Source organism: Macaca fascicularis, chromosome 6 (assembly GCF_037993035.2).
Source record: "Macaca fascicularis isolate 582-1 chromosome 6, T2T-MFA8v1.1".
NCBI classification, from domain to species: Eukaryota; Metazoa; Chordata; class Mammalia; order Primates; family Cercopithecidae; genus Macaca; species Macaca fascicularis.
In genome coordinates this window covers 116169548-116195418 of record NC_088380.1, presented here as the reverse complement: position 1 = coordinate 116195418, position 25871 = coordinate 116169548, and the positions used below count along the sequence as shown (strand labels likewise).

The 25871-nt window shown below is 36.6% G+C and overlaps 1 protein-coding gene across 5 annotated transcripts in view; it reads right to left on the bottom strand.

Annotated features, from left to right (window-relative positions):
- MAN2A1 (mannosidase alpha class 2A member 1) overlaps nt 1-25871 on the bottom strand; it is a 175565-nt gene that overhangs the window by 131562 nt on the left and 18132 nt on the right. For 2 of the 5 annotated variants that reach the window (XR_012414002.1, XM_005557492.4), the window contains exons 2-4: nt 18984-19238; nt 16453-16597; nt 2982-3153 (exon numbers count right to left, since the gene is read on the bottom strand). Coding sequence is in view for 2 of the 5 variants with exons in the window: in XM_005557492.4 (XP_005557549.1) it covers nt 2982-3153; nt 16453-16597; nt 18984-19238 (572 nt within the window). In the remaining 3 variants the exon portion in view is untranslated. Of the gene's footprint in view, nt 1-2981; nt 3154-16452; nt 16598-18983; nt 19239-25871 lie in introns of those variants that run through there. The other 3 variants (XM_073994015.1, XM_073994016.1, XM_073994017.1) reach the window with 3 other exon arrangements.

Below are 25871 nucleotides of genomic sequence, written 5' to 3'. Positions count from 1 at the left end.
TAAAAGGTAAACACACAAATGAACTTATTAAATAGACTGGTTCATTTAGCATTAGTGAAATTGAGTAGAAGGAATTACGAAAGATGAAAGCAGATAGGTCAAGAGTAAAAATTGGTAAAATATAAATAGGTTCTAGGAGGGTAAGGTGGGCAAAAACCAGTAAAATTAAGTAAATCAAAATGAAGAAAAAAACCAGATTCCCAAAAGAAGCAACAAAAAAGCAAAAATAACTACAGATGGGATAAATTCTTAAAATCAGAAACAATCTGAGAATATCTATAAAATTATTTTCTTAGAAAATATGAAATATTATTCACGCTCAAGAAGTAATGTAAGACCTAAAGACCTAAAAAAAAAAAATTTTTTTTTAGAGTTGAGGTCTTGCCCACTCACCCAAGCTGGAGTGCAGGGGCATGATCACAGCTCATGGTAGCCTCCAATTCTTGGGCTCAAGGGATCCTCCTACCTCAGCCTCCCAAGTCACTGAGATTATAGCCATTAGCCACTGCACTTGGCAAAAAACTTAAAAGTTAATCAAAAAATTACCTTTATAAAACAAACACCAATGCCTATGTGGTTTTATAAGACAGTTATTAATGTTTAAAATGTTGCAAACTACTGTATCTAAACTACAGATTCAGAAATGTTGATGTGATCTGTTTGGCACTGTGTGTGTCTGTGTGTGTGTGTGTGTGTGTGTGTGTATATGTGTGTTTGTGTATGCATGCACATGTGTGCATGTCCTGGTACATTAATCTAATTAATAGCTAACATTTCAATGTAAAAATTCTAGGTATTTTACATAATATTTTGGAATTCTAGCTTGTCTTGAGTAACTGGAGGGATATCCTGACAACTCTGGTTCCAGTGGCAGCACATGGCTAGAGTGGATGTGGCTAGCCCCTTTATGAGGTAGTTAATTAATCCCAGTACTCATAGAAAATATACCCTTCACTTAAAGTACCTTCCTAGCCAAACCTGATTTTAATAGGCATTTTAAGCCTCCTATCAGGAGGAAAAAAAAAAAAAATCCAATGGAAATTATAAAAATTCAATTCTCCCCAAATTATCTTTAAATGTTTACATAAATTTCATCGAAATCCAAAGAGATTACTTTTTTGATGGAGTATGAAGAATTTAACAAATTAATTCTAAAGCACTTTGGGAAAATTAAATGTTCACTCATTGAAAGAACTTTTTAATATAGTTAAGAATAATGTATCATATATTTCAAAATAACTAAAAGAGAATTCCAATGTTCCTAACACAAGAAAATGATAAATGTTTGAGGTGACAGATATCCCAATGACCCTGATTTGATTATATGTTATATACTTATATTAAAATACCAGATGTACCCCATAAATGTGTACAACGATTACGTATCCATAATAACTAAAAATAACAACTAAAAACATAAAAACTAAAAACAAAAAGACGAGAGGGAACTTCAACTGTCAATTAATGAAATATATCATAAAGGCACAACAATTGCAGTCCAACAGGGAAGTCCATGAAACAGATCAAAATGCCCAGGAACTAAAGCATATTTAAATACAATAAAGATTGCACTTCAAATCACTAGAAAAGGATGGACTAATTCAACCTTGGGGAGGCAGGATGGCACAGTGTGCAAAGGAGACAGTCTCTGGAGCTGGACAGTCTGGACCACATGGAATACCAGGCTGCCCTGTGACCCTGGACAAGTCAGTGTCCTGATGTGTAAAACAAGGATAACAATTGTACCTGTTTCACAGAATTGCTTAGAAGATTATTATCTACAATTTGTAAAGTGCTTAGAACAGGTACTAATACTGTAAGCGCTGTATAAGTGACAGCAAATAAATTAAAGAAAACAATTCATTAAAAGATAATTCGTAACTCCAGGGGATACATGGAGATCAGAAAACCTCCCATCGGAACATATTTTTTAAAAAATCAGTTTTTTAAAAAGTGAATGGTAAAAAATGAAATTAGGAAGAAAAAAAGCACTATTTATTCGACCTCTAGATTGGAGAAAACTTTTTAAAACATGACAGCAAAAGCAATATCTGAAGAAAACAGAATAACAGATTTGAGAAGATAAATGTGTTAAAATTTTGTATATCAAACGCTTAAATATGAAAATAAAAATTTGAGAAAAAATATGAGTTAAGGAATATATATAAATACTCCTAAAAATCAGTAAGAAAAAGTATAATAGGCAAGTCACAAAAACCTTCACCTGTATGAGAATATACGCAACATTGTTACCAATGAAATATAAAAATTAAAATGAAAATTTTCAACCATCAAATTGGCCAACAGTTTCAAAAATTATATTGCTGACCAAAAAGCAAATAAATTGATATTTTCTATATGGAAGACTGAAAAATACACTGAAACAAACTTATACAGGAGTCACTTTAATTATATGCTTTAAAAAAAACTTTTAAACTATTAAGTCACTTTGACCTAGTAATTCCATTTGTGGGACAAAGTTGGAACATAAGATTTTTTTCCCCCAAGGCAGAGTCTCGCACTGTCACCCAGGCTGGAGTGCAGTGGCACTATCTTGGCTCACTACAACCCTCTGCCTCCTGGGTCCAAGCAATTCTCATGCCTGAGCCTCCTGAGTAGCTGGAATTACAGGCGTGAGCCACCATATCTGGCTAATTTGTTTGTATTTTTAGTAGAAACGGGGTTTCACCACATTGGCCAGGGTGGTCTTGAACTCTTGCCCTCAGGTGATCCGCCCATCTCGGCCTCCCAAAGTGCTGGGATTACAGCAGTGAGCACCCAGTGGAACATAGGATTTAAATGCAAAAGATTCAAATGGCTTTTTCAGAGATGAACCAAAACCAATGAACATGGTATGTGAAGAAATATTTTAAGTTTCAGATATAAAGCTAAGAATTTTCACCATCTAAAAATTCAATACTTAATTCTTTGTACAATTAATTTTTAATACTACCAAATTCCAAAAAAGTTTTAAAACAAACCTTTTAACAGCATCCTTCTTCTGAATATCTATAATATCCCACCACTTTGAAAGGTAAGAGATCTCAGACCAAATAAACTTCCTCCGTGAGTCTTCTTTCAGCTTTAGGACCATGTTATTAAAAATATACTGAGTCTTGTCTCTAAAGTAGTCATTGAAAGTCTTCAACCAACCTAAATCAAGACACAAATATACCACAAAGGTCTGATTCATATGGCTGATTTCAACTCAGTCACATTCCACTGCATTACTTTGGACATCCTTAGAAGTTTCATTCATAGACATATTTTTAAATTTAACAGGTGTTTTCAATTAATGAAACTCCATTTTAGTCGTCATGAGACTCAGAAACCCACTAATATTAAAACAATGAAAACACTCTGAAAACTGCACAAATTCAGATATAAATGAGAAAAATAAGATAGATGACTGAAGGCCAAAAAGCAGTTATTTATATCTAACAATTATAGCATCTAATTCAATTTTTTATCTCTAGTTTAAGGAATTTTTTTTGAATTTTAAAAATCTAAACAGTGTTAACAAGTTGGCAGTACTGTTATCAAAATATACGATCCAAATTTTATCCTCTCATGCCACGTCTAAAATTCTTCACCCATTAAATAAGTTAAACTAAGAAAAAAGATGGCAAGTATACACTACACCTAAAAGCTTGCAGCAGACCAATAAGGTAATTACAGCATAAATATGAATACTGAGAAGTAGAATTCTGCAAAAATACAGGTATTTGTTCCCAAAAGCTGTTCATTATTCAATTCCTTAGAAGCACAAAGTAACACTAATCAAACAACAAATGCAAACGCATTAATAGGTAAAATTTTTCAAAAAGAGAATTATAGATGTTGACAGCTTGGTTCTCTGTTTTTTCCTATATTTTCCAAATATCCTGGAAATTTTATCTAAAATTAATTGCAATTTGGCTATAAGAAACATAGAATTTTTTAACACCAACAGGTCCAAACATAGCACCACAAGGCAGACTACTAAGATGGCCAAGCAAAAGCATACACAGCCACCTAACTGCACCTACTGGTGGTAGGCAAAGTAGACTCCCTAAAAAATAACCTGTTCCTATCTAAAAAACCTTATAGGGAGAAGTTTCTATATATCCCGGCTGAACTATTGGTCTATTGTTTCCAAACTTACATGTGAGAGAATTAAAAATAAGGGACTCCAAATGGCTGTTTCTTATCTGTATATAGTTCAATTAATATGTATACTGTATTTGCTGGCAAAAAAATAAATAAAAAACAAAAGCCTGCCAGGGCAGAGAAGACAAAACTATTCTGACAATGTGAATATGAGCTTTTGAAAAGAGCACTGCAGCTATGACTTATTTGTTCCTCTTGCTTTAATTGAAATCTACTCATTCATCCTACAATTATTTACTGAGCACCTACAATGTGGCAAGTATGAAGCTATGGGACCAAACAGAAATACACTGTCAAATAGTCTTTACAGGACTTTCTTGATCTGGGGCACTTTTAACCTGGTTTGACACCGTAGAACACTTCCTGGATACTTCAGTTTTTTCCACATTTAACTAAAAAAGCCTGTGTCTATTTTTAAAACCTCAAAGATATTTCATTAAATAGTGGTCTGCAAAGAATCCCACCTAGCTTCACCAAAGTACTAACCAGGAGCACTGCCCCCAGAGCACTGAGCCAGGATCCACCTCTGGATTCCCAGAGAATAGCCCAGAAAACTCAACCAACCATTAAACAGGATGCCCTAACTCCCGGATGACCATACTAACACCACCAAGTTAAAAAACATCAAGTGCTCAGAACTGATATCATCATCAGTCTTTAATTGCCCTTTCCCATATCTGTACAATTAAACTAGGTAAAGGGGAAATAAAAAATATTCTGAACACCTAATTTGTAAAGCAGACAATTAAAACACTTACATAAACTGCTCCACATTTTAAACATATATTGGTTACCCAAAATTTCAGTTTGCACTGAATTCACCCTATGCCCTTGTTACGGACAGATCTGTGTCATATGCCGAAGTCTCACTACCTCAGAAGATGACTGCATTTGGAGACAGGTCTTTAAAGAGGTAATTAAGGTAAAATGTGGTCATGAAGATAGGCCCTAATCCTATATAACTATTGATGTGCTTATAAGAAAAGGAGATTAGAACACAGATACACAAGGAAGACCATGCAAAACACAAGGAGAAAACAGCCATCAACAAGCCAAGGAGAAACGACCTCAAAAGAAACCAACTCTGCCAACACCTTGATCTTGGACACTAGACTCCAGAACTGTGAAAAAACAAATTTCTGTTGTTTAAGCCACTTAGTCTGGTACTTTGCTATGGCAGCCCTAGCAAACTTCTTCAGTCCTAGAACAAATCAGCACAATTACCATCCAAGAAATAAAGATTGCAATGTGGGAAGAATTTATTTTATCAAATACCAACATAATATTTAACTGAACATACTCTATCTACCTACTTATTGCAAAACTGAGCTAAATTCAAATGTACGTAAGTAAATCTATTTCTGTACCATGCTTTTATTATACACGTGCAACAAGGACCACGTAAATGAAATGGTTCTGTTAGAATTATCGTCTTTAAGATATCACATAATACCTTTTACCTAAATTTTAAGGTTCAAACTAATTCCTAATTATCTGGCTACTAGCTAAAGAACTATAAATAGTGAAATGCCTCCAAATTAATTTGATACTAAAACTCCAGTAATCTAGCATAAAAGGCAAATTTTTAAGGGTTAGTCTTTATGAAGATTGATAAGTAAAAGTTTTTTTGTGTGTTTTTTATTAATCACAACAATTTATTTTCAACAGTTATAATCTGTGATGAATGAACTAAGGCCATTTCAAAAAAGAGTTTATCATGGGAGTTTTCATAGAGGAATCACAGTGACTGATTAGTCCATTTTGCCTTCAACACTTCATTCACCCCTCAACAATCATAAGGAAAATATGGTAAAGACATTCACGTGAGCCAAAATACAAGCTCAGAGATGTCAACCTGAAAGCCTTCCATAAAACTCATACTAATATCACCACCATACAGCATAATTAATGAAGAATGAACTGAAAGATAGCCTCTTGCAGCTTTCAGTACTGAGTAATATAACAGTAAATTAGCTTTTATTGTTCTTATACAATAATCAAGTATTCCCTTTTACACTGAATTGGTTCTTTCATTTTCAAAATTACTGTAAAAACTACAATTGTATATTATCGTGAGACCAACCAGAAATATAGTATTTTACAAAAAGTGGTAAGGGATGAATTTTCATGACATAAAATTATATTCCTACCTCTAGATTTAATAATCTTAGGACACTGAGTTGCAGACTGATTTACTTAAGTGGTCAATTCACAGCTTTTTTTCTTTCTGTCGAATATACTTGAAAATTGAACCAGGACTAGAACAGCATTAAGAATATCTTTCAATTTATTATTTTCCATTCTAACACTATTACTACCCATAAAAAAAGCTAATAGCTATTTTAAATAAGTGGGGAAATATTTAAAACAAAGAGTGCATAACTACAAGTTCCACAAAGCAAGCATAAACCCAAATTTGATACCACTATTTAATTATTTTTTTAAGTTCTAAAATAAAAAACAGCTAATAAAGCTGGAAACTCTATTGCCTATATTCAATGTCTATGAACAATTAAGTACCTAGTAACTGTTCACAGACAAATCACAATTTATTTTTTAAATTTTGAGCTCCCAGCCATAGGTTGGAAATCTAGAGACTATGTGGAGTTCTGATGCTCTTCAGGAACATTTAGTTTTATTAGGTCCAAGGGCACATAGTAAGTACCACCATGAGGACCTGGGCAAGAGGTACCTGGCCCTGAGCCCTGGACTTTAAAAGGACCTCCCTATTCTTCTGACTACACCCCTTTCAATTGGATAAATCCACAGGACAAACTGACCCAGAGCCTGCCCTGCCCTTCTGAGTACCAGGGTCCAGAAATCTGTCTAAACAGCCCCAAACTGGAAGCCTACTGGACTCTTGTAAGTCTTTCCCCATCAGGGCACTTAACCCTAACAAATGGGAACCTCTCTAGCCTAAACAGTGGCCAAGAGGCTGTAGTTTGTAGGGATGTAGACCTGGCACCAGGATCTCTTCAGGCAAGGTCCTTCCTGGTTTGGCACACGGCCAGGACGGGGAGGAGAAGGCAGTTGGCCTGCCCCACAGGCTAGCCCTCCCCAGAGCTACAGCAATCTAAACCTACATTTGGTCTTCCAGATCACTGAGCTACTTCTCCAGGCAAGAGGAGAAGACCTATTTTTCTTTAGCAATTTATTACTTTGATTTATAACTTTTAAATGTTTAAACACAGGGTATGTGGGCCTCTGTGTACTTTGCCCCAGATCTTGCAAATTTTAGAAGCAGGCCTGAGCACACACTGCCACTCAAACTTAATCTAGTATGTTTAAAATGCAAACATATAAAAGCAAGAGTTCAATAAGTACTTGATACGATGAATGAAAGGTATAGCCAAAAGCTCTGGGAAAAAGTACAAATGCAAATTTATTACTTCAACTAGAAATGAAACTAAAGATAAAATGATACAACACTATTAGCTTTAATATGTTCCCTCTCTGTTCTGATACCTAATAATCATTGTCCAACATTTTTAAGTTTCCAAAATATTTACATTTTAAGAGGATCTGTCAGCCCTAGAATGATTAAAACACCCATCCCTAAGAAGGCACCCCGCTCCACAAAGTACTGTTACACTGCTATGGTTTTAATTGCTATAATGATTTTTTCTTTTATTTTTATTTTTATTAATAATGATTTTTAAAGTATATTAATTCCACTCAAAAGTTAAATAAGCACCAACCTTCAGGAAAACATGAGAAGTTTTTGAAAAAAAAAATTACATCCAGATAAATAATACATTGGTAATAAACAATTAACACATGCAACTTAAGCCTTAAGATTTTTTTCCATTTCAATGTGATAAATATTCTCAAATTTTAAAATAAAGTTCATTAAAAACAGAAATATCCTTTGTTCTAATAATTTATTCTCTTTTATTAAATTTTAGATTCAAGAGGTATATTTGCAGGTTTGTTCCATGGTATATTGCATGATGTTGAGGTTCGGGCTTCTACTGATCCCATCACCCAAACAGTGAACACAGTACCCAACAGGTAGTTTTTCAACCCTTTCCCCCTTCCCTCTCTCCCTCCTTTCAGAATCCTCAGTGTCTATTGTTCTCATCTAGCATTTAAGTTATTTTCTATGAACAAATGACAAACAGGTTTCTTCCATCACTCGGTAATCCTTCAATATTCAACTGCAACTTCTAGTCATATACTTAAAGGGTAACATACAATCTTAAATGGTATTACTATTACTCAAATATGCTGCTGATTAATTTTAATTCCAACATTTCTATTGTAAGTTAAGCTTGCTTTTCCTCCCTGATCAACTGTGAAAGAGTTTTAATTAACGTTCTGATTTATTCATTCAAACACGTACCTTGCATCTAATAAGGGCAAAGCAATAAAGCAAAGCTAAATGAAAACAGATTCTACAGTGAAAATATGAACAAAATGCCATGGAAATAAAGAAATGGTAAAGTCTTACCAAAAGAAAAGAAGAAAGATTCTTAGATTAGTCATCATCTGGAGAGAGAAAAAGGTTGGTAGTTCCAAATAGAGGGAAGAGCATATGGAAAAGACAGGAAGTTGAGTATGGCTGCATTGCAGGGTACATGATGCAAACATGGTGAGAAATAAATATAAAAATAGAAGTGGGAGACAGATTATTGAAACCCTTCTAAACCATTCCTGTTTCTTACAGAGAACTTTGGAAAGAGGACGTGAGGGTTTTCTGACCTGCGCTTTCAAAAATAACTGTACTAAGAGTGTGAAGACTAAAAAGGCAAAGTAGAAGGAAAGAAACAGAAAATGAGACCACTGCAAAATTCTGTAAAAAATGGTTATGGACTGCAGTGGAAATAAACAGAGGGAAATAAGAGGTCAAGGAGACAAAATGAAGAGAACTTAGTAATCGACTAAGTTTCCAAGAGAGGGTAAGCAGACAGTCACAGATGAAGTTAAGGATTCCTGAGACCTATGAGATTCGGAAAATCTAGAAACCTGCTGATGCCTCTAAATGATTTTGAACGCAGGTTTCCAAAATAATCTAACCTGTTTTTCCCAGTTGATTCAGTGTCATTTGATAGTTTTCTAAGCATATCAGCTTTAATTCAATGACGTTGTTTGAGAAAGATCATTTTTTGAATCCATATGAAATTTTACCCCACACAAAAAAACCTATTTGCATTACTGTTAGGACAGCAGGCGTTTTGTTCATCCTGCAGCTGTATACATACAGTGTCCAACTGTGACCCCTTATTATATTGCTTTTCTAAGTGCCCCTTAGAAGACCTGCATACTTGGTTACCTCATAGCTGCAAAATTTAGGATAATTTCTAAATCTGTGCTAAAGCTTTTCCCCTCCCTTATTAATGATCCCATCTATGAGCATCTAACACTGACAATACTTCAGGCATAGTAAGTCTTCCCCAACAGAGCTTGGTTTTTTGAAATAATGAGAAAACTGTCTAAAATATGAGAGACACTGTGAGAAGGAAAAGTGACTTTCTTTGGTGGGTTACTCTTAGGGTACATGACTTAGCTTTAGACAAATACTGGGCAAATTATCAAAGTTTCTAAAAGAAACCAACTTAAAGGCTGGAAAATATTGCCGAGTGTGGTGGCTCAAGTCTGTAATCCCAGCACTTTGGGAGACCAAGGCGGACGGATCACTGAGGTCAGGAGTTCAAGACCAGCCTGGCCAACATGGTGAAACGCCGTCTCTACTAAAAATACAAAAAAAATTAGCTGGGCACTGTGGCGTGTGCCTGTAATCCCAGCTACTCAGGTGGCTGAGGCAGGAGAATTGCTTGAACCTGGGAGGCAGAGGCTGCAGTGAACCAAGATTACGCCACTGCACTCCAGTCTGGGCAACAGAGCAAGACTCCATCTCAAAAAACAAAACAAAAGCTAGAAAATATTGCTTGTAAATCACTTTCTAATTGTAGAAAATGTGGTAATGAGGAAAACCACTCACCATTTCATGTACTAATGTAGTATTTAAGGACAGAGACATTCATTTCAATAAAGACAAACCAGAAAAATCAGAAAGAAAAGAAGGATAGGAGATAGTGCAGTGAGATGTCCACTTTTGCAAGACAGTTGAAAATCTTTTTTATGATTAATAATACTAAAGTAGTTGACATTTGGCTTGGAAATACTTAAAAATACTTTCCTCCTATATGCTCAGCCTGTGGTTTCAGAATTATCCACAAAAGGCAATATATTAAAAACTGTTATAAGTCCTGGTTCTAGAAAAAGATCACTTGATTTCAAACCTAGACCTGCCATGAACAGATCACTTATGCTCTCTCCTGCCACTTCTCCCATGAAGTGAGGGTAACCACAGGACTCTGTCATAAAGTTGCTGAAAGGAGTAATGGATGTGATATATGTAAAATGCCTAGAATAGTGCACAGAACATAATAATTCCCTAAGTGCTAGTAATTATTTGTATTACCAGGGCACTGGAGAGTTTTGAAGCACCCAGGCTTGAAAGATAGACAAAGGTAACTGAAATTAGGAGAAAGAGGAGCTATTTAATGATCATCTACATTTCTCAGCAGCTGCTTAACATATGTGCTCCTCAAAGAATGAAGTCCAATGAGAGACCAAACCATCTATTCTTCCTCTAAAAAGGAATCTCAACACACATATTTTAGAGATCTCTAAAAACAGAATTCTAAATAGCCATATAGAGCCATTTAACTCTTAAGTGCTACAATTTCCTTAACAATTAAGGTTGTCAGATAAAATGCAGAGTGAAGTTGAATTTGAATTTCAGATAAACAACAAATAAATGTTTACTATAAGCATGCTGCATGTGATATTTGGGACACACACACACACACACAAACTATTCATTGTTATTGAAAATTCAAGTGTAACTATTTTATATTTTTGTTTGCTAAATCTGACAACTCTATTAACAATCCAAAGTCCAGATAAATGTGTTAAATTGGCTAATGCCTACAACACAAGAAGAAAAGGAATAGAATAATTTTAACTAAGTAAAGTATCGTAAGAGGCAATAAAAAAACGTAAATGGAAAAAACACAGATTTTACAATCAGGCAACCCTGAGCTTCAATTCACCAACCTCTGAGAATGTATAATTAAATTAACTGACTTTGAACAAATTACTATACCCTAACTTAGCCTCACTGCCCTCACCTGTTAAATGTGGCTTAATTTACCACTTTTCAGGGTTAAAGAATTACACAAAGTAAAAAGCAACAAAGAGCTGTCACTCACCTGACGCGGGACAGGCAATAAATGCCAGATCTCAGTCGTTCCTCATACTATTTTAGCTCCAGAAACTAAAATTTCCCATTATGGCAGTCAAAACCAAAGAATCCACTTTATCCTGCAGTAGCTATACCAAATAAAGTACTCCCCAAACAGTGTTCACATACAACTTCTCCTTCTGATGACCGTCTCATTCTGATCAGTAAAGTTCCGTTAGCAACCAGACTTCTAAGTCTCCACCACCTTTCATCAAGTTTGTCCAACCTGCGGCCCACGAGCTGCATGTGGCCCAGGATGGCTTTGAATGAGCCTCAATATGAATTTGTAAACTTTCTTAAAATATTATGAAATTTTTTTGCAATTTTATTTTTTAGCTCATCACCTATTGTTAGTGTTAGTGTATTTTATGTGTGGCCCAAGACAATTCTTATTCCAATGTGGCCCAGGGAAGCCAAAAGATTGGACACCCCGATAGAGACATTAGCCAACTATGGCTGACCAGAACTATTTTCAAATTCTAACTATACTTGGAAATATTTGAAAATATTACACTGATTTCCTCATGTTTTTATTCTTTTTTTACAAACTTTTTTTAAAGGATACATAATTATCATAATACTAAATGCAAACATCTGTCTCCTAATTTTATACACAAAAAAAGCTGAAAAGTCCTAATCACCCTCTGAGTCAATAAAAATTTCTGCAAAAGAATTGTAAATGCACAAAAGAAAATTATTTTCCAGTGTAACTCTTGGGCCTAGGTCTTCCTACTATTTTAGAGTCATACCACAAGGGGGATTATTTTCTAATGTTCATTTCACAAATTGCTTAACTAACAATATGCTGTCCAACCTTCCATTTAGTATACCTTATCTTCTCTCCACACACTGTGATTTCTTTGAAGTAAAATTAACCAAACAGTTCAGCAGTTTAACTAGTGGGAAGCAAAGAATTAAGACTGTAGATACAAAAGTGCTGTAATTGTGTTTTAATCAGCTTATTAAATACAACATGAACATGTATCAATCAACTAACATTTAATTTCATGGTCTACGATTCAAAACTTTCAAAAGCATAACAGTACAAAGTTATCAGCATTTACTTCACAATTCTTTTCCAATTCAGTTTGTACTCATGTAAAACACTTAAATATTTTATGACAATTGTTACATGTTTTCAGACTGTAACATAATTTGGAATTTTATTAAGATACCAACATATTGTGAAATTTACCTTTTCTTGAGGGATATTACCAACTCAGTCCAAAAAGAAAGATATCTATATACAGAAAAACACAGCAACATAAATTCACAAAGTTGGGGAACTAAATACAACAATTTTTTAAAAATCTATTTCAAATATTTCTATCCCCAATAGACAAAAATCCACCAATGAAACAAACTACTAAGCTAAAGCTCGTTTTAAATTGTTGCTGCAGAAAATGCAAACAAGTCTCTCTATAAATCTCATTTAGAAAGAACACTGCCTAACCTCACATTCATTTAGGAGTATTATACAAAGATTTCCCATTACAGAGTCACATTTTGACTTGGAGCGTATATGAACACATCTTTCTCTTTTTCCTCTATTAAAAAGAATGGTTTTTCATGATGTGAATAATTCAGGTTTTCACAGAATAATTTAGTTTGCCAATATTTTACTTTTGTTAAGGAATAGTGAAAATTATTAAGTCAGTGGATTCTTCTCTCTAGCATTTTGCTTGACAGCAAAAATCACTGTAGTTTTAAAAGGTTTGTTTCTGACAATTATTTTTTCCAAGTGGAGAAGGGTGTGAGAGTCAGGGTCGTTAACATCTTTTACTAAGACAAAAAGATTCAGCAATAGTTACTAGGATACCGAAAGAGATTACAGTCAGGAATACTTATTAAGGATGTCTACTCAGGAGATGACCTACTAACTAAGCAGGAATAGTAATGCAAACAACAAAAAAAAAGTCTAAAAATCAAGAGCCATCCTGCCCTCAAAGAGATTATTAAGGCCTGTTTCTAGTATACAAAATTACAAAAGAGTAATTTAAATAAGTTTTTTGTTTGTTTGTTTTAGAGTAGAAATAAGTAGCCATAGGCCGGGCGCGGTGGCTCAAGCCTGTAATCCCAGCACTTTGGGAGGCCGAGACGGGCGGATCACGAGGTCAGGAGTTCGAGACCATCCTGGCTAACACGGTGAAACCCCGTCTCTACTAAAAAATACAAAAAACTAGCCGGGCGAGGTGGCGGGCGCCTGTAGTCCCGGCTACTCGGGAGGCTGAGGCAGGAGAATGGCGTAAAAACCCGGGAGGCAGAGCTTGCAGTGAGCTGAGATCCGGCCACTGCACTCCAGCCTGGGCGACACAGCGAGACTCCGTCTCAAAAAAAAAAAAAAAAAAAAAAAAAAAGAAATAAGTAGCCATCAGGAAGGAGGGAACTTAAAAGAAAAGCCTAGGCCAAGGAATAAGTCAAATGTTTCATCCTAGTTTGAAGAGTCAGATTCATTAGCTCATTAACTTATTTAGCCAAACTCTTAATGACTCAGTACTATGTGCCAGTTATGATTCTAGGCATTCCCAACACAGCAGTGAATAAAACAAAGTTCTGGCCCTTAATGAGCTAACATTCTAGTGAGGAGACCAAGTAAAAGTGCTGTAAATGTTTACATCTGCGAAGACCTGCAAGTGTGGAGGTGTGTGTGTGTAGTATGAGTATGTGGTGGAGGGGCTTCGAGAAAGGTCAAAGAGGCCTTATCTTTTTGGCAATTATTCTATATGCCAAGTGTTCTGCTAGGCCACGAGGAGAGTGTGTTTAATAGGGAGCATATGTTCTTTGCCACTAGAATTTACTTTAGTGCGAGATCCAGGTAAATTGTCAGGAAAGTATTCTGGTGCCCCTTGTTAGCTGTGTAACCTGGTAACACCTTCATCGTGAATCATGGCACTAACCTTCATGGGTATGCACTAAATGTTTGTAAAACATCTGGCACTCTGCCTGGTAAACCATAGATTTTACTATTATAGTTAAAAGCCCATGTATGGAATAACAAGAAATGAGATTGGTGAGAATTAAAAATGGCAGAAAAAGGGACAGAATAAAGGTCTTTTAAAAAAAATCAAGAAAAAGGAAGAAGTGGGCTTCATATGAGGAAGGCTCACAAGACATACTTAGAAGTATATTTTTAAGCCTACAAGGAAGATTATACTATGGAATCACATCACTCTCCCAATTAAGTAACAAGAATTAAACTAAATGTGATTGGCACAAAGCAAAGAGAAAACAATTTAGATATTACAAGTGGCTCTTTCACCATTTCACTCAATAATTGAATATTCAACAGTGATTATGAGATTTATAGAGAAAAAAAATCTGCAGTGCCATAAGCTGTCTAGATCCTACATTAAGTGTGAGCACCTCACCTCACTGAGTGTGAGTCAAGTAATCAAAGATATGTGTTTTTCATATGCATCCCCTAAATGCAAATGTACTAACTAATCTGTACTCAAGTGAATAAATAGCAAAGAAATCTGGATTAGATGTAATTTTCATCACCTTTTATAATTACTTTATAACTAACCCTGGCTTAAGATGCTACTCCACCTGTATGATCTCCATTTTACAGATACACAAATCAATGTGCCCAAGGACACACAGGCAATACACAGCAGAGCCAAGATACCAGCCTCATTCTGCCTGGCTCCAAATCCCTGAAGTCTTTCCATATGCCCAGCCTTCCCTGAGTTTGGATTTAAAAGGTACAGGCTAAGATTAAGGAGAAAGACAATCTAAAATACATATGAGGAAAACATAACACCAACAGGTATTTGTAGGAAAAGATAAAGACATTAAGATCAAAGATAGGGAAATCAAGTCAGAAGCTGATGTGCAGTAATTGCTCATCACAAATTTCCAGAATATTGATTTCATACACTTTACATGTCAGTGCATACTAAATATTGAAGTAGTCTAGAAATCCAAGCATTTCAATATCTAAGCTCACATCTCACACCCAAAAGCAGCACACACACACAAAAAAATGCTTCACTAAATCATGTGTCCAGACCTAAAGTAACATGTTTTATTGTCTTAGAAATAGAAAAATAGGAATATCTGCCAATAAACTAATGGGGAAAAAATGTAAGTAGAAGATAAATGAATGTTGGAAGCAAAGAAAAAAACCTTCAAATTATTAGGTTACTAGTGCTTCTGACAGTAATCATGAAATCAAGATATTAAGAAAAGTAACACACTCCTTCAAAATAAGTCTTTAGAAATACACCCCCCACCTAACCTCCACAAAAAAAAAACGCGGCAAATAAATTATCTGTGCCTGTGTACTCAAACCAACAAAGACGTATATCAAATCCTATGTTCCATTACAATGGAAACAATTTCCCCTAATCTTGGCGGGTGAGGGGGGAGCGGGAGGGGGGGAAATCTATGGCCCCTGTAAATAAACGCCATCATATGTAGTAACAATAATGACAGCAGCTACTGTTGTGCCATACATGATTCTTTTACTTTTCACCCTACTGAAACAGATACTATTATCCTCATTTTACCAGGGAAAAAATTTGGTCTCAGAGGGACAAAGTAACTTGCCTAAAGTTGCCTAACACTGATAAATACAGAGAGCTGAGACTCACATTCGTATGTGCCTGAAACCAATCAACACCAAGGTTCTTAAACCATTTAATACTGCTTCTCTATTTTAAAGATTCAAACTTTCCCATGAGTATTCTGCCTCTTTTAAAGGTAGACTTCATAGACATGAAATAATTCTCCCATGCAATATTTTACAAAAAGTTACTAAAATCAACAATCAGTCTCTTAAAAGTATATACCGTTTTTCTCCCAAAGGCAAGCCCTTCTTTTTTGTTTATTACCATTTCATACTGCACAGATACTATCCTTGAATGGCACATAAATTGATAAAATGAGAACACTAAAACATAATGACACATAAAAGGAATACATTAATGTTAAAAGTCAGAGAATAATGTCTCAAAAATTTGAGAAGTGGCCTCTACCAGACTCTCATTGAAAGACTCTAGGCCTAAAGGAACTTAATAACCTCCTGGTTTTTTTGAGGTGCAAATAATTACCTGGGTCGTTATGGGAATGAGGAACCACAAAGACTTGAAGGGGTTCAGTGTCCCATTCATTAGATTCATAAGTAATGTCAAATCCTTGCTTCCAAACTCCACCATCTGGATTGTCAAAAGAAATTAGACTGTAAACATCCAACATCTAAAAATGTAAAAGAAAAAAAATTAAAGTTTAACCATTATTAATTTAAATTTAATGTTGGTAAATATTTGCTCAAAATTATTCACTGCTATACTATGCATATATATTTTATAAAATAAAACTATTTCGGTAGACATTAATTGAGGAGTTTAGAGGAGAAAATATTTCATCACCATTTAAAGGCTTGAAATGCTATTTGTGCTACAAAACTACCCTGATAAATAATCCCCTCCCATCTGCTTCTCATAAAAAATAAGTTCATTCTATTCCTTCTTCCCCTACTTTATTTCCAAAACAATTTAATAGAAATTTATAGAAAAAGAACCAAGAAAAAAATTTCTGATGAAATTTGATAATGACCAGATATTTCAGTATTTTCAAAAATAGTACTGAAAATGATATTTTACTTTGAGCTGTCTTTATTTTATAGTAAATCTCATGTATATTAAAAATCTATACCTGAACAAAAATACATCTATCTATAGCTACTCTTCCATGTAGCATATGTTCTATCTACCTATTTTATCCTAGAAGTAAAACTACAACAGGGTCAACTAGGCATAATCATCTAAAAATTGAGAAAATTTTTTAAATTGAGATTTAGTTTTTATGTATCCTAATGTTTTCTAGCTTTTCAATGCAGTATTCCTGCTGGCTAATAATGTTTGGATGCAAAGGAAAAAACAGTGGGAAAAAAAAATCTAAAACTTTACTTTTGTTCTTCACAGTCTCTATAATATTAAATGTGACAACACAACCAAACAACCTTTTGTAAAATTTAAATTATGTTAAAACTAGATTACAAAACTCACATCCGAATATATAAATGAGTTACAAAAAAAATTTAAAGGCCAAACAAATTACATAAAAGTCAATACAAAGTATTTTAAGGCAATAATATTTCTCTCCCTATGGAATATATGACTTTAATAAATAAAATAAAATCTTCTCAAGGATGAGCCGACAAATCTTTGGAAATGAACTGGGTAGGAGGATGTCTTAGCAGTCTCTGTTTCTTCCTTCAGTCCTGCAGCTCTCCCAGTACCCTCCTGACTTGCTCTGCCTGACTTCCATGGTTGCTCTGCAACTCCTTTCTGTCCAGCCCAGATTTAGACCACACAACAAATATATATATATATAAATTTTTTTTTTTTTTTTTTTTTTTTTTTTGCTGTTCCTTATCATGGATGACAACAAGGCTAGCTAGGTACTTAAGAAGCACTCAACAAAAAACTGAATAAAGTCAAACCTCACAGAAACAGCCATCCCTGTAAGCACAGGATTCTGATCCTATCAGAATCTGGCTACATTCTAGCTGATGAGGTTGCAGATGCAAGACCTGGCCAGCTCCACTCTCCCCAGCTTCCAGCTTGGCCTGTGAGCCATGACCTCAAGATCATATCATGTTCTCTGTCCCTCAGCAGTTAGTGGAAAGTGTATATTCGAAAACAAGGCCAGAAGCCAAATAATTTTGTCAAACTTTAAAATATTCACCCCTTAGGATCCTTCCACCAAAATCCAGTTTCTGGTATAAGGCACAAGGTTAAACACAGCCTTGCTCTAATTTGCAAAGCCAGTGTAAGTGAAACACTCTGAGTTTAAGAAAGGCAGAAGGCCTTTCTGACGCTGGGTTTTTTACTCCATTGCCCTCTATAATAGCGCTGTCCAAGAGAAATATTACACAAGCCAAATTTTTAATTGTCTAGTAAAACAAAGCAGTTGAAATTAATTTTAATATTTCATTAATCCAGTATATCCAAAATATTATCTTAACACATAATCAATATATAAATGAATTAAGATATTTTGCATGCTAAGTCTAAAACACTGTGTGTGTATATTACACTTACAGCACATCTCAAGCCACATTAGTCACATTTCAAGTGCTCAGTAGCCACATGTGGATGGGGGCTTCCAAACGGGAAAGTACAGCTCTAGAATAATTCCCTTCCCTCTTGCAAAAGGATATTAAGCAAAAAAAAAAAAGTCTAACCTTACTTTGTACAAAATCTATAATGTACAACTGATATATGACAAGAACAGGGCTTTTCTTGTATTCTCCAATGGAAGGTTAAATAAAAAAATCTCTGGCAAAATTTAAACCTCTAAAGGTTTTCAACCATTACAGAAAATAAGACTGAAAAGCATACAAAAAGACTGTATTCACATAAGTATAAAATAGTAAGATAAACTGAGAACAACAGAATTATGGAATTTTATCACTAAACAGAACATTATGTTCATGTGACTAATCAAAGTACTTTACAAAAAGAGAAACTATAATCCAAAGAGTTTAAGCAACTTACCAAGTCAGAACAGACATCACGTCAAATCTTAAAAAGAACAAAAAAAAAGCCCAGTGATTATTAATGAATGTATACATTACCTGCACATCTGAATTGTGACTTCCACTTTGTGAAGCAAACAGACAGTCTGCAGTGTCAACTGAGAGGGATAATTGTGAGGGCAGAAGACGTGAGCCAGCACCTTGACTGAAATTGCTTTGTGAACTTTTCGGACCATCCTCCACAGACTCACTCAAATTGATGACTGAGTCTCTAATATTTGAGATGATCTCATTATTCTCAGCCAGCAAACGCTCCAAATGGTCTATTTTTTCTTGCAACATTGAGAGCTGGCCCTACAATAAAAAAGAAAAAGGCAGCTATATGAAATACTAATATAGATCTGCTGAGGCATACACATTTTTTTTTTTTTAATTATGTGGTTGCCTACGAGGGCAGCCACTCACCCTTCACTTTCCACTTTTATAAGTGGGATCGCAGAAAGCATGAACAGCTGCCAGGGTTGAAACACCAATTTATAGCAGAAAATCTTCACGGCTGCAGTCTTTGCTTAATCATATTTTAAGACGTGCAACAGAAAGACCAAAAATATTTTGGGAAATATTTCTGTTCCCCCCAACCTCAGTCCTAAAAGATCTTTGGGTCTCTGGAATCACTAAGCACAACAGCATATTATATTCAAGTATGAAGTTTTTAATTTAAGTATAACTGACTGGAGTTACAAGGGTTCAAAAAGTATGAACTTGAAAAAGATCATTCCATCTCAATCCCTTAAGGGTCAAAAAAGTATGAACTTGAAAAAGATCATTCCATCTCAATCCCTTAACACTAGTGGATAATCCTAAATAAGAAATACCATGTATGGAAAAATCAATTAGTCAACTCAGTTAGCCATAAGCATGAACATCTCCCAAGTAACCACACCCTAAGTCATTCAGTCTGCTTTTGCTATACTGTGTGTCTTAAATTTTTTTCATTGATCCTCACATTAAGAGGGTTACCATCTCTACAACATAAACCTTGTTATACAAAATAATACCTCACTTTATGAGAGCAAGGACAATCTTTACCTTGTTCACCCCTATATCCTGGGTTCCAAGTACATAGTAGGTACTCATTTATTTGTCAAATGGCCCTCATATTTCTGAAACTCAACAATAATTCTTTAGTGAATGGCCACTGTGTCAGGCATATATGCTATGAAGACATGCATAAGATACGAGCCTCTGTCTTTGAACATACAAGGTGATGTTATAACTAGCAAAAGCCTCAAAAAACCCACATTAGGGTTTTATTTTTTTTATTTATTTTTTATTTTTTTGAAATGGAGTCTCACTCTGTCGCCGAGGCTGCAGTGCAGTAGCGCCATCTCCACTCACTGCAAGATCCGCCTCCCAGGTTCACGCCATTCTCCTGCCTCAGCCTCCCGTGTAGCTGGGACTACAGGCGCCCACCACCGCGCCCGGCTAATTTTTGTATTTTTTAAGTAGAGACGGGGTTTCACGGTGTTAGCCAGGATGGTCTCGATCTGACCTCGTGATCCGCCCGTCTCGGCCTCCCAAAGTGCCGGGATTACAGGCGTGCGCCACCTCGCCCGGCCATTAAAACATTAAAACATTTAAAACATTAGGGTTTTAAAAAACAATATGCATGGTGAACAAACAACTCCGGATACTCATTACCAGGAAATAACAGAAAAGCAGAAAGGAAAGAAGGAAGAAGGGTAAAGAGAAAAGAGACAGAAAATATCCAAATGCCCAAAAGTAGGGGACTGGTCAAACGATAGATTCATTATCATGGAAGGGATGTCACCCACTGAAAATTTAGAAATATAAATTGTTTTAAAACAGAAATGTAAGGAAAGGTATTTTCAGAAGATAAAGTGGCGAAAAGGCCATTTAAAAATAGTAGGTATAGCATGATATGCTTTAGGAAAAAATATGAAAGACCATATAACACACAAGATATAAGGGTTATACTCACAGATTATTGGTCAGTTCAACAAGAGGAAGGGAGAAGTTAAGAGACTGAGATCTACCAAGAAAAGACCAATCATTTGAGCAAACTATGCCAGAATTGGCAGAAGTCCGAAGAGACTGCAAGAGATTTTGGAATTTAAAAAAAAAAAAAAGCCAAAATTAGCAGCAAATCACCGGGGGTGGCAGGGGTTGGGGGCAATACAACACCAGGGGTGAATATCTACAGCCCTGATGTTAGAGAAGAAAGGAGCACAAGATAGCCATATACCTCCTCAGACCTGAAAGGTGTTCTCACAGGCCTCTCTACTTAGAAGCGCGTAACAGAAAGAGCCCCCTACACATCAAAACTGTAGTCCTTTAAAGGCAATTGTCATATCTAAGATGGGGTGGGGTGATATATCACCACAAGATAGAACTCTAAAGCCTGTTTATCAGCATACACAGAGACAAGAAAAAGTTTTAGCACAGATTTCATTCTGAAAGACAAGCCCCACTGCACTAGTGAAAGGGAAGAGAGGGAGCACACATCACTTTACAACTGGAAATGGCAAAGCAAAGGAAACGGGAGATGAGTGCACTAGTTCAGGACTCAAATAGAGAAGCTAGCTGAACTGTGTAGATTCCAGATCCGCAAAGCTGTCGAGCAGTATCGTCCTATAAACCTTTACACCCTTCTTTGTAAGTGCACATCAACATTGGTTACAAGTGATTCTCCATGAGAAGACCAAAGGGGATCCCTTGGCATAACCCAAAGTTCAACCCAAAGAAACTAAAAATATTTGAGTCAGGTACACAGTTGATCAATCTGTATATATTTTCCTAAATACATATGCTATCAAAGGCTGTCTGGAATAGGGGAAATGCTTTTGTTCACTTATCATAACACCATAGACTACAGCTTTTGAAATCCCTTCTGATACATTCTGTTGAATATTTCCAATACTGAAGATACCAATTTACCGCAGTAGGTAATGGTAAATCAAGTTACTCTTATTACAAGCAGTATTAGAACATGTTGATTCATCTTGCCAGCAGTACAGCTACACATCTCCATAAAATAAAACATCACCTTAGTCCAAAATGCCATCATCACAGAGCTTTTAAAGATACCACATTTTGGGCCGGGCGCGGTGGCTCAAGCCTGTAATCCCAGCACTTTGGGAGGCCGAGATGGGTGGATCATGAGGTCAGGAGATGGAGACCATCCTGGCTAACATGGTGAAACCCCGTCTCTACTAAAAAATACAAAAAAAACTAGCCGGGCGAGGTGGCGGGCGCCTGTAGTCCCAGCTACATGGGAGCTTGAGGCAGGAGAATGGCGTAAACCCGGGAGGCGGAGCTTGCAGTGAGCTGAGATCCAGCCACTGCACTCCAGCCTGGGCGACAGAGCGAGATTCTGTTTCAAAAAAAAAAAAAAAGATACCACATTTTGTCCAGGTGCGGTGGCTCACACCTGTAATCCCAGCACTTTGGCAGGCCAAGGCAGGTGGATCACCTGGTCAGGAGTTCCAGACCAGCCTGGCCAACATGGCGAAACCCCGTCTCTACTAAAAATACAAAAATTAGCAGCTAGGTACAGTGGCTCACACCTGTAATGCCAGCACTTTGGGAGGCTGAGGCAGGAGGATCATCTGAGGTTGGGAGTTCAAGACCAGACTGGCCAACATGGAGAAACCCCATCTCTACTAAAAATACAAAATTAGCTGGGCGTGGTGGTGGGCACCTATAATCCCAGCTACTCAGGAGGCTGAGGCAGGAGAATTGCTTGAACCTGGGAGGCGGAGGTTGTGGTGAGCTGAGATCGCACCACTGCACCCTAGCCTGGGCAACAAGAGCGAAACTTCGTCTCAAGTAAAATAAATAATAAAAAAATAAAAAATAAAAATTAGCTGGGTGTGGTGGCAAGCACCTGTAGTCCCAGATACTCGGAAGGCTGACGCAGGAGAATTGCCTGAACCTGGGAAGCAGAAGGTGCAGTGAACCAAGAACGCGTCACTGCACTCCAACCTAGGTGACAGAGCAAGACTCAGTCTCAAAAAAAAAAAAAGATACCACATTTTATCTTATACTTACAATATTACAATACTACAAACTTAATACATGAGTGCCCACATTTCTCCAGATCTTTCTGTACTTTGAGGAAAAGATCATTTTAGAGCCACATACACAGCAAAACTGCCTATAGCTCAACAAGTACACACTGAATAAGAAGACAACCCTTACTGGGAATATTTTTATTATGGCCTTGGTCCCATAATCCATGGATAAGAGTATTATTCAAAATAAACATTAGAGGAGATAGTTCATGAAAAAATGATCCTACAGCCATTAAAGATGACTTTCAATCTCATTTAGCTTTAAAGATATTATTAATGATCAGTACCTGGAATTCTATACTGAATTAAGTACATGGAGAAAACTATGGCCTAGGGATATGTGCACACAATGGTCTAAAGAACATCATTTCTAAAATTATATTATGTAGTGGAATGAAGTCTCCCTCCAAACAGGTTAAATTCTTGAAATGAACACACCTCATAAGCAAATTCTGTACATGTGACAGAGAAGAGTAGAATGACCTTAAAAGGATGCACTTGTAGTCTGCATTAAAGAAACAGAAATCATAGATAATGCTTCAATTATGCTAAGAAGTCAAAGAATACTGATAGTAACATTGAAAAAGACAATTTTCTGTAGGGCAAGAAAATCACCTGTGAAAAAACTCCTTTATTCTTTGATTTGCTAATCAGTTCTACAGGGAGGCCACAGCATTGCACTGCTCAGGAGTGGGGAAGGAGATTATGATATTTGATTTACTCCACTTTTAGTGAAAGAGAAAAACCAAGCAAAAAATCACCTATCAAAGACCTTTGAGAGAAAAAACTTAAGAGTCTACCACAAGGTAGAACAGGATCAGTACCCACTCAGTCCTATGAACAAAATCAGTGTGTATCTACAGCTAAATCCGTACATTTATTACATAATTATTTACCTCAAATAGGATACTACCTGCTGGGTATTGGCCTCATCGTGATCCCTCCAGCATGGTTGAATCTGTGTATCTTCTCCTGCCTTCCTGGAAAAGTGTGTGTCTTTCCTTCTCCCTGCTTCAAAGGCCAACCCTCTGCAGAGCAACAATCCCATTTATCTCAACTGCTCCAAGACTCTGTTCTTTGTCCTTTTGATTAAACCCTCTCAATATTGCTCAATCAAGCTCCACTTCTAAAAGCAACTCATTCTCAGTAATATAACATGTTCTATTAGATCAAACTATATGAAATTGCCATTCTCATAGGTAAAACAATCTCATAGGTCGAATATCACCAGTTTCGTATGGTTCAACTTAATATTTATTATATGCTATGTACATCTAAAAAAGTCAAACTCCTGTGCTTCCACCCTTCTGTGCTTAACCCCATGTGATGGTTAATTTGAGGTTCAACTTGACTAGATAAAAGAATATCCAGACAGCTGGTCAAACACAGATTATTCTCAGAGCTTCAGTAGGCACTGAGCCCATCCTTTATCTACTGAAAGTTAAACCCAGGTGGTTTGGCAACTGATTAGAATTATTGAGCTGCCCCAGGTGTATCTGTGAGAGTGTTTCCAGAGGAGATGGTGTGTGAGTGGACTACGTGGAGAAGATGTGCCCTAAATGTGGCAGTCACCATCCAATCAACTGGGAGCCCAGATGGAATAAAAAGGCAGAGAAAGGGCAAATTCTTACCCTCTCTCTCCAAGAGCCTAGCAGCTCTTCCTCTCCTGCCACTGGATGTCAGAATTCCAGGTTCTCCAGCCTTTAGACTCTAGACTCACACCAGTGGTCCCTGGGTTCTTGGGCCTTCCACCTTGGACTAAGTTCACTATTGGCTTCTCTGGTTCTGAGGCCTTCAGACTTAGACTAAGTCCTGCTACCGGCTTCTCTGGTTCTCCAGCATGCAGATGCAGATGGCCTATAGTGGAACTTCTCAGTCTCCATAATCAAATAAGCCAATTCTCCTAATAACTCCCTTCTCGTGTGTGTGTGGTGTGTGTGTGTCCTATCAGTTCTGTCTTTTTGGAGAACCCTGAATAAAACACCTTACATTCCCATTCCCCTCCAGAGCCCCACTCACTTCATGTACCAGGATTATCAAAAGTCTCTCTCTACTCATTATCCCCCTTCCTTACAAACTCCCATTCATTCATCTGCCCATTACAATCAGTATCTGCTCACCACTCCTCCAAAACTGACCCTGTAAAGTCCCCAAAGACTCCCATGTTACAAGCCTGATGAAAAGCACTCTGCCCCTACCTTATCCATCATCTCAGGGAGTATCAGGCACAATGGAGCACTCCTTCCCTCTGGAAACGTTTTCTTTACTCATTCCCAGTACAACATGCCCTAGGTTTTCCTCCTGCCAACTGTTTATCAGTCTCCTTTGCTGGTTCCTTCTCTCCCAACCTCTAAATGTTAGAGTACCTCAAGGTTAGCTTCTTGAGCCTCTTACCTCTCTAAACTCTCTTACATGATCTCATCCACTCCATGATTTAAATTCCATGATGTCTCCCATATTTATATCTCCTGCTGGAACCTCGCCTCTGCAAAACAGACCCATATATTCAAATGCCTACCTGATGCCTCAAATTGTCTTTCAAACTTAAGTCCAAAAAACATACTCCTCAAAAAGACACCCACAGTCCTCAGGTCTCCAGTAAGGGGCTTTAATCTCTACCTAGTTAGGCACCCTCAAAATCAAAACATTGCACACCACAGTCAGTAAGGACTGAATATGTCTTTCTCTCAACTTAGCTTCACCTTGATTTTCTCTCTGTTCCAAGCCAGCTCCTCCCCACCCCACCCTAAAACCTTTGTACATGGTCTCTGTTTACATAATGCTTTAACTCTCATGCCAAATGTCACCTCTGCATAGCCTTCCCCAGCCATTCTAAAACAGGCCTCCTCGTGTTATGGTTTATCTCAACTTATTTTTTGTTTCCTCCATAGTT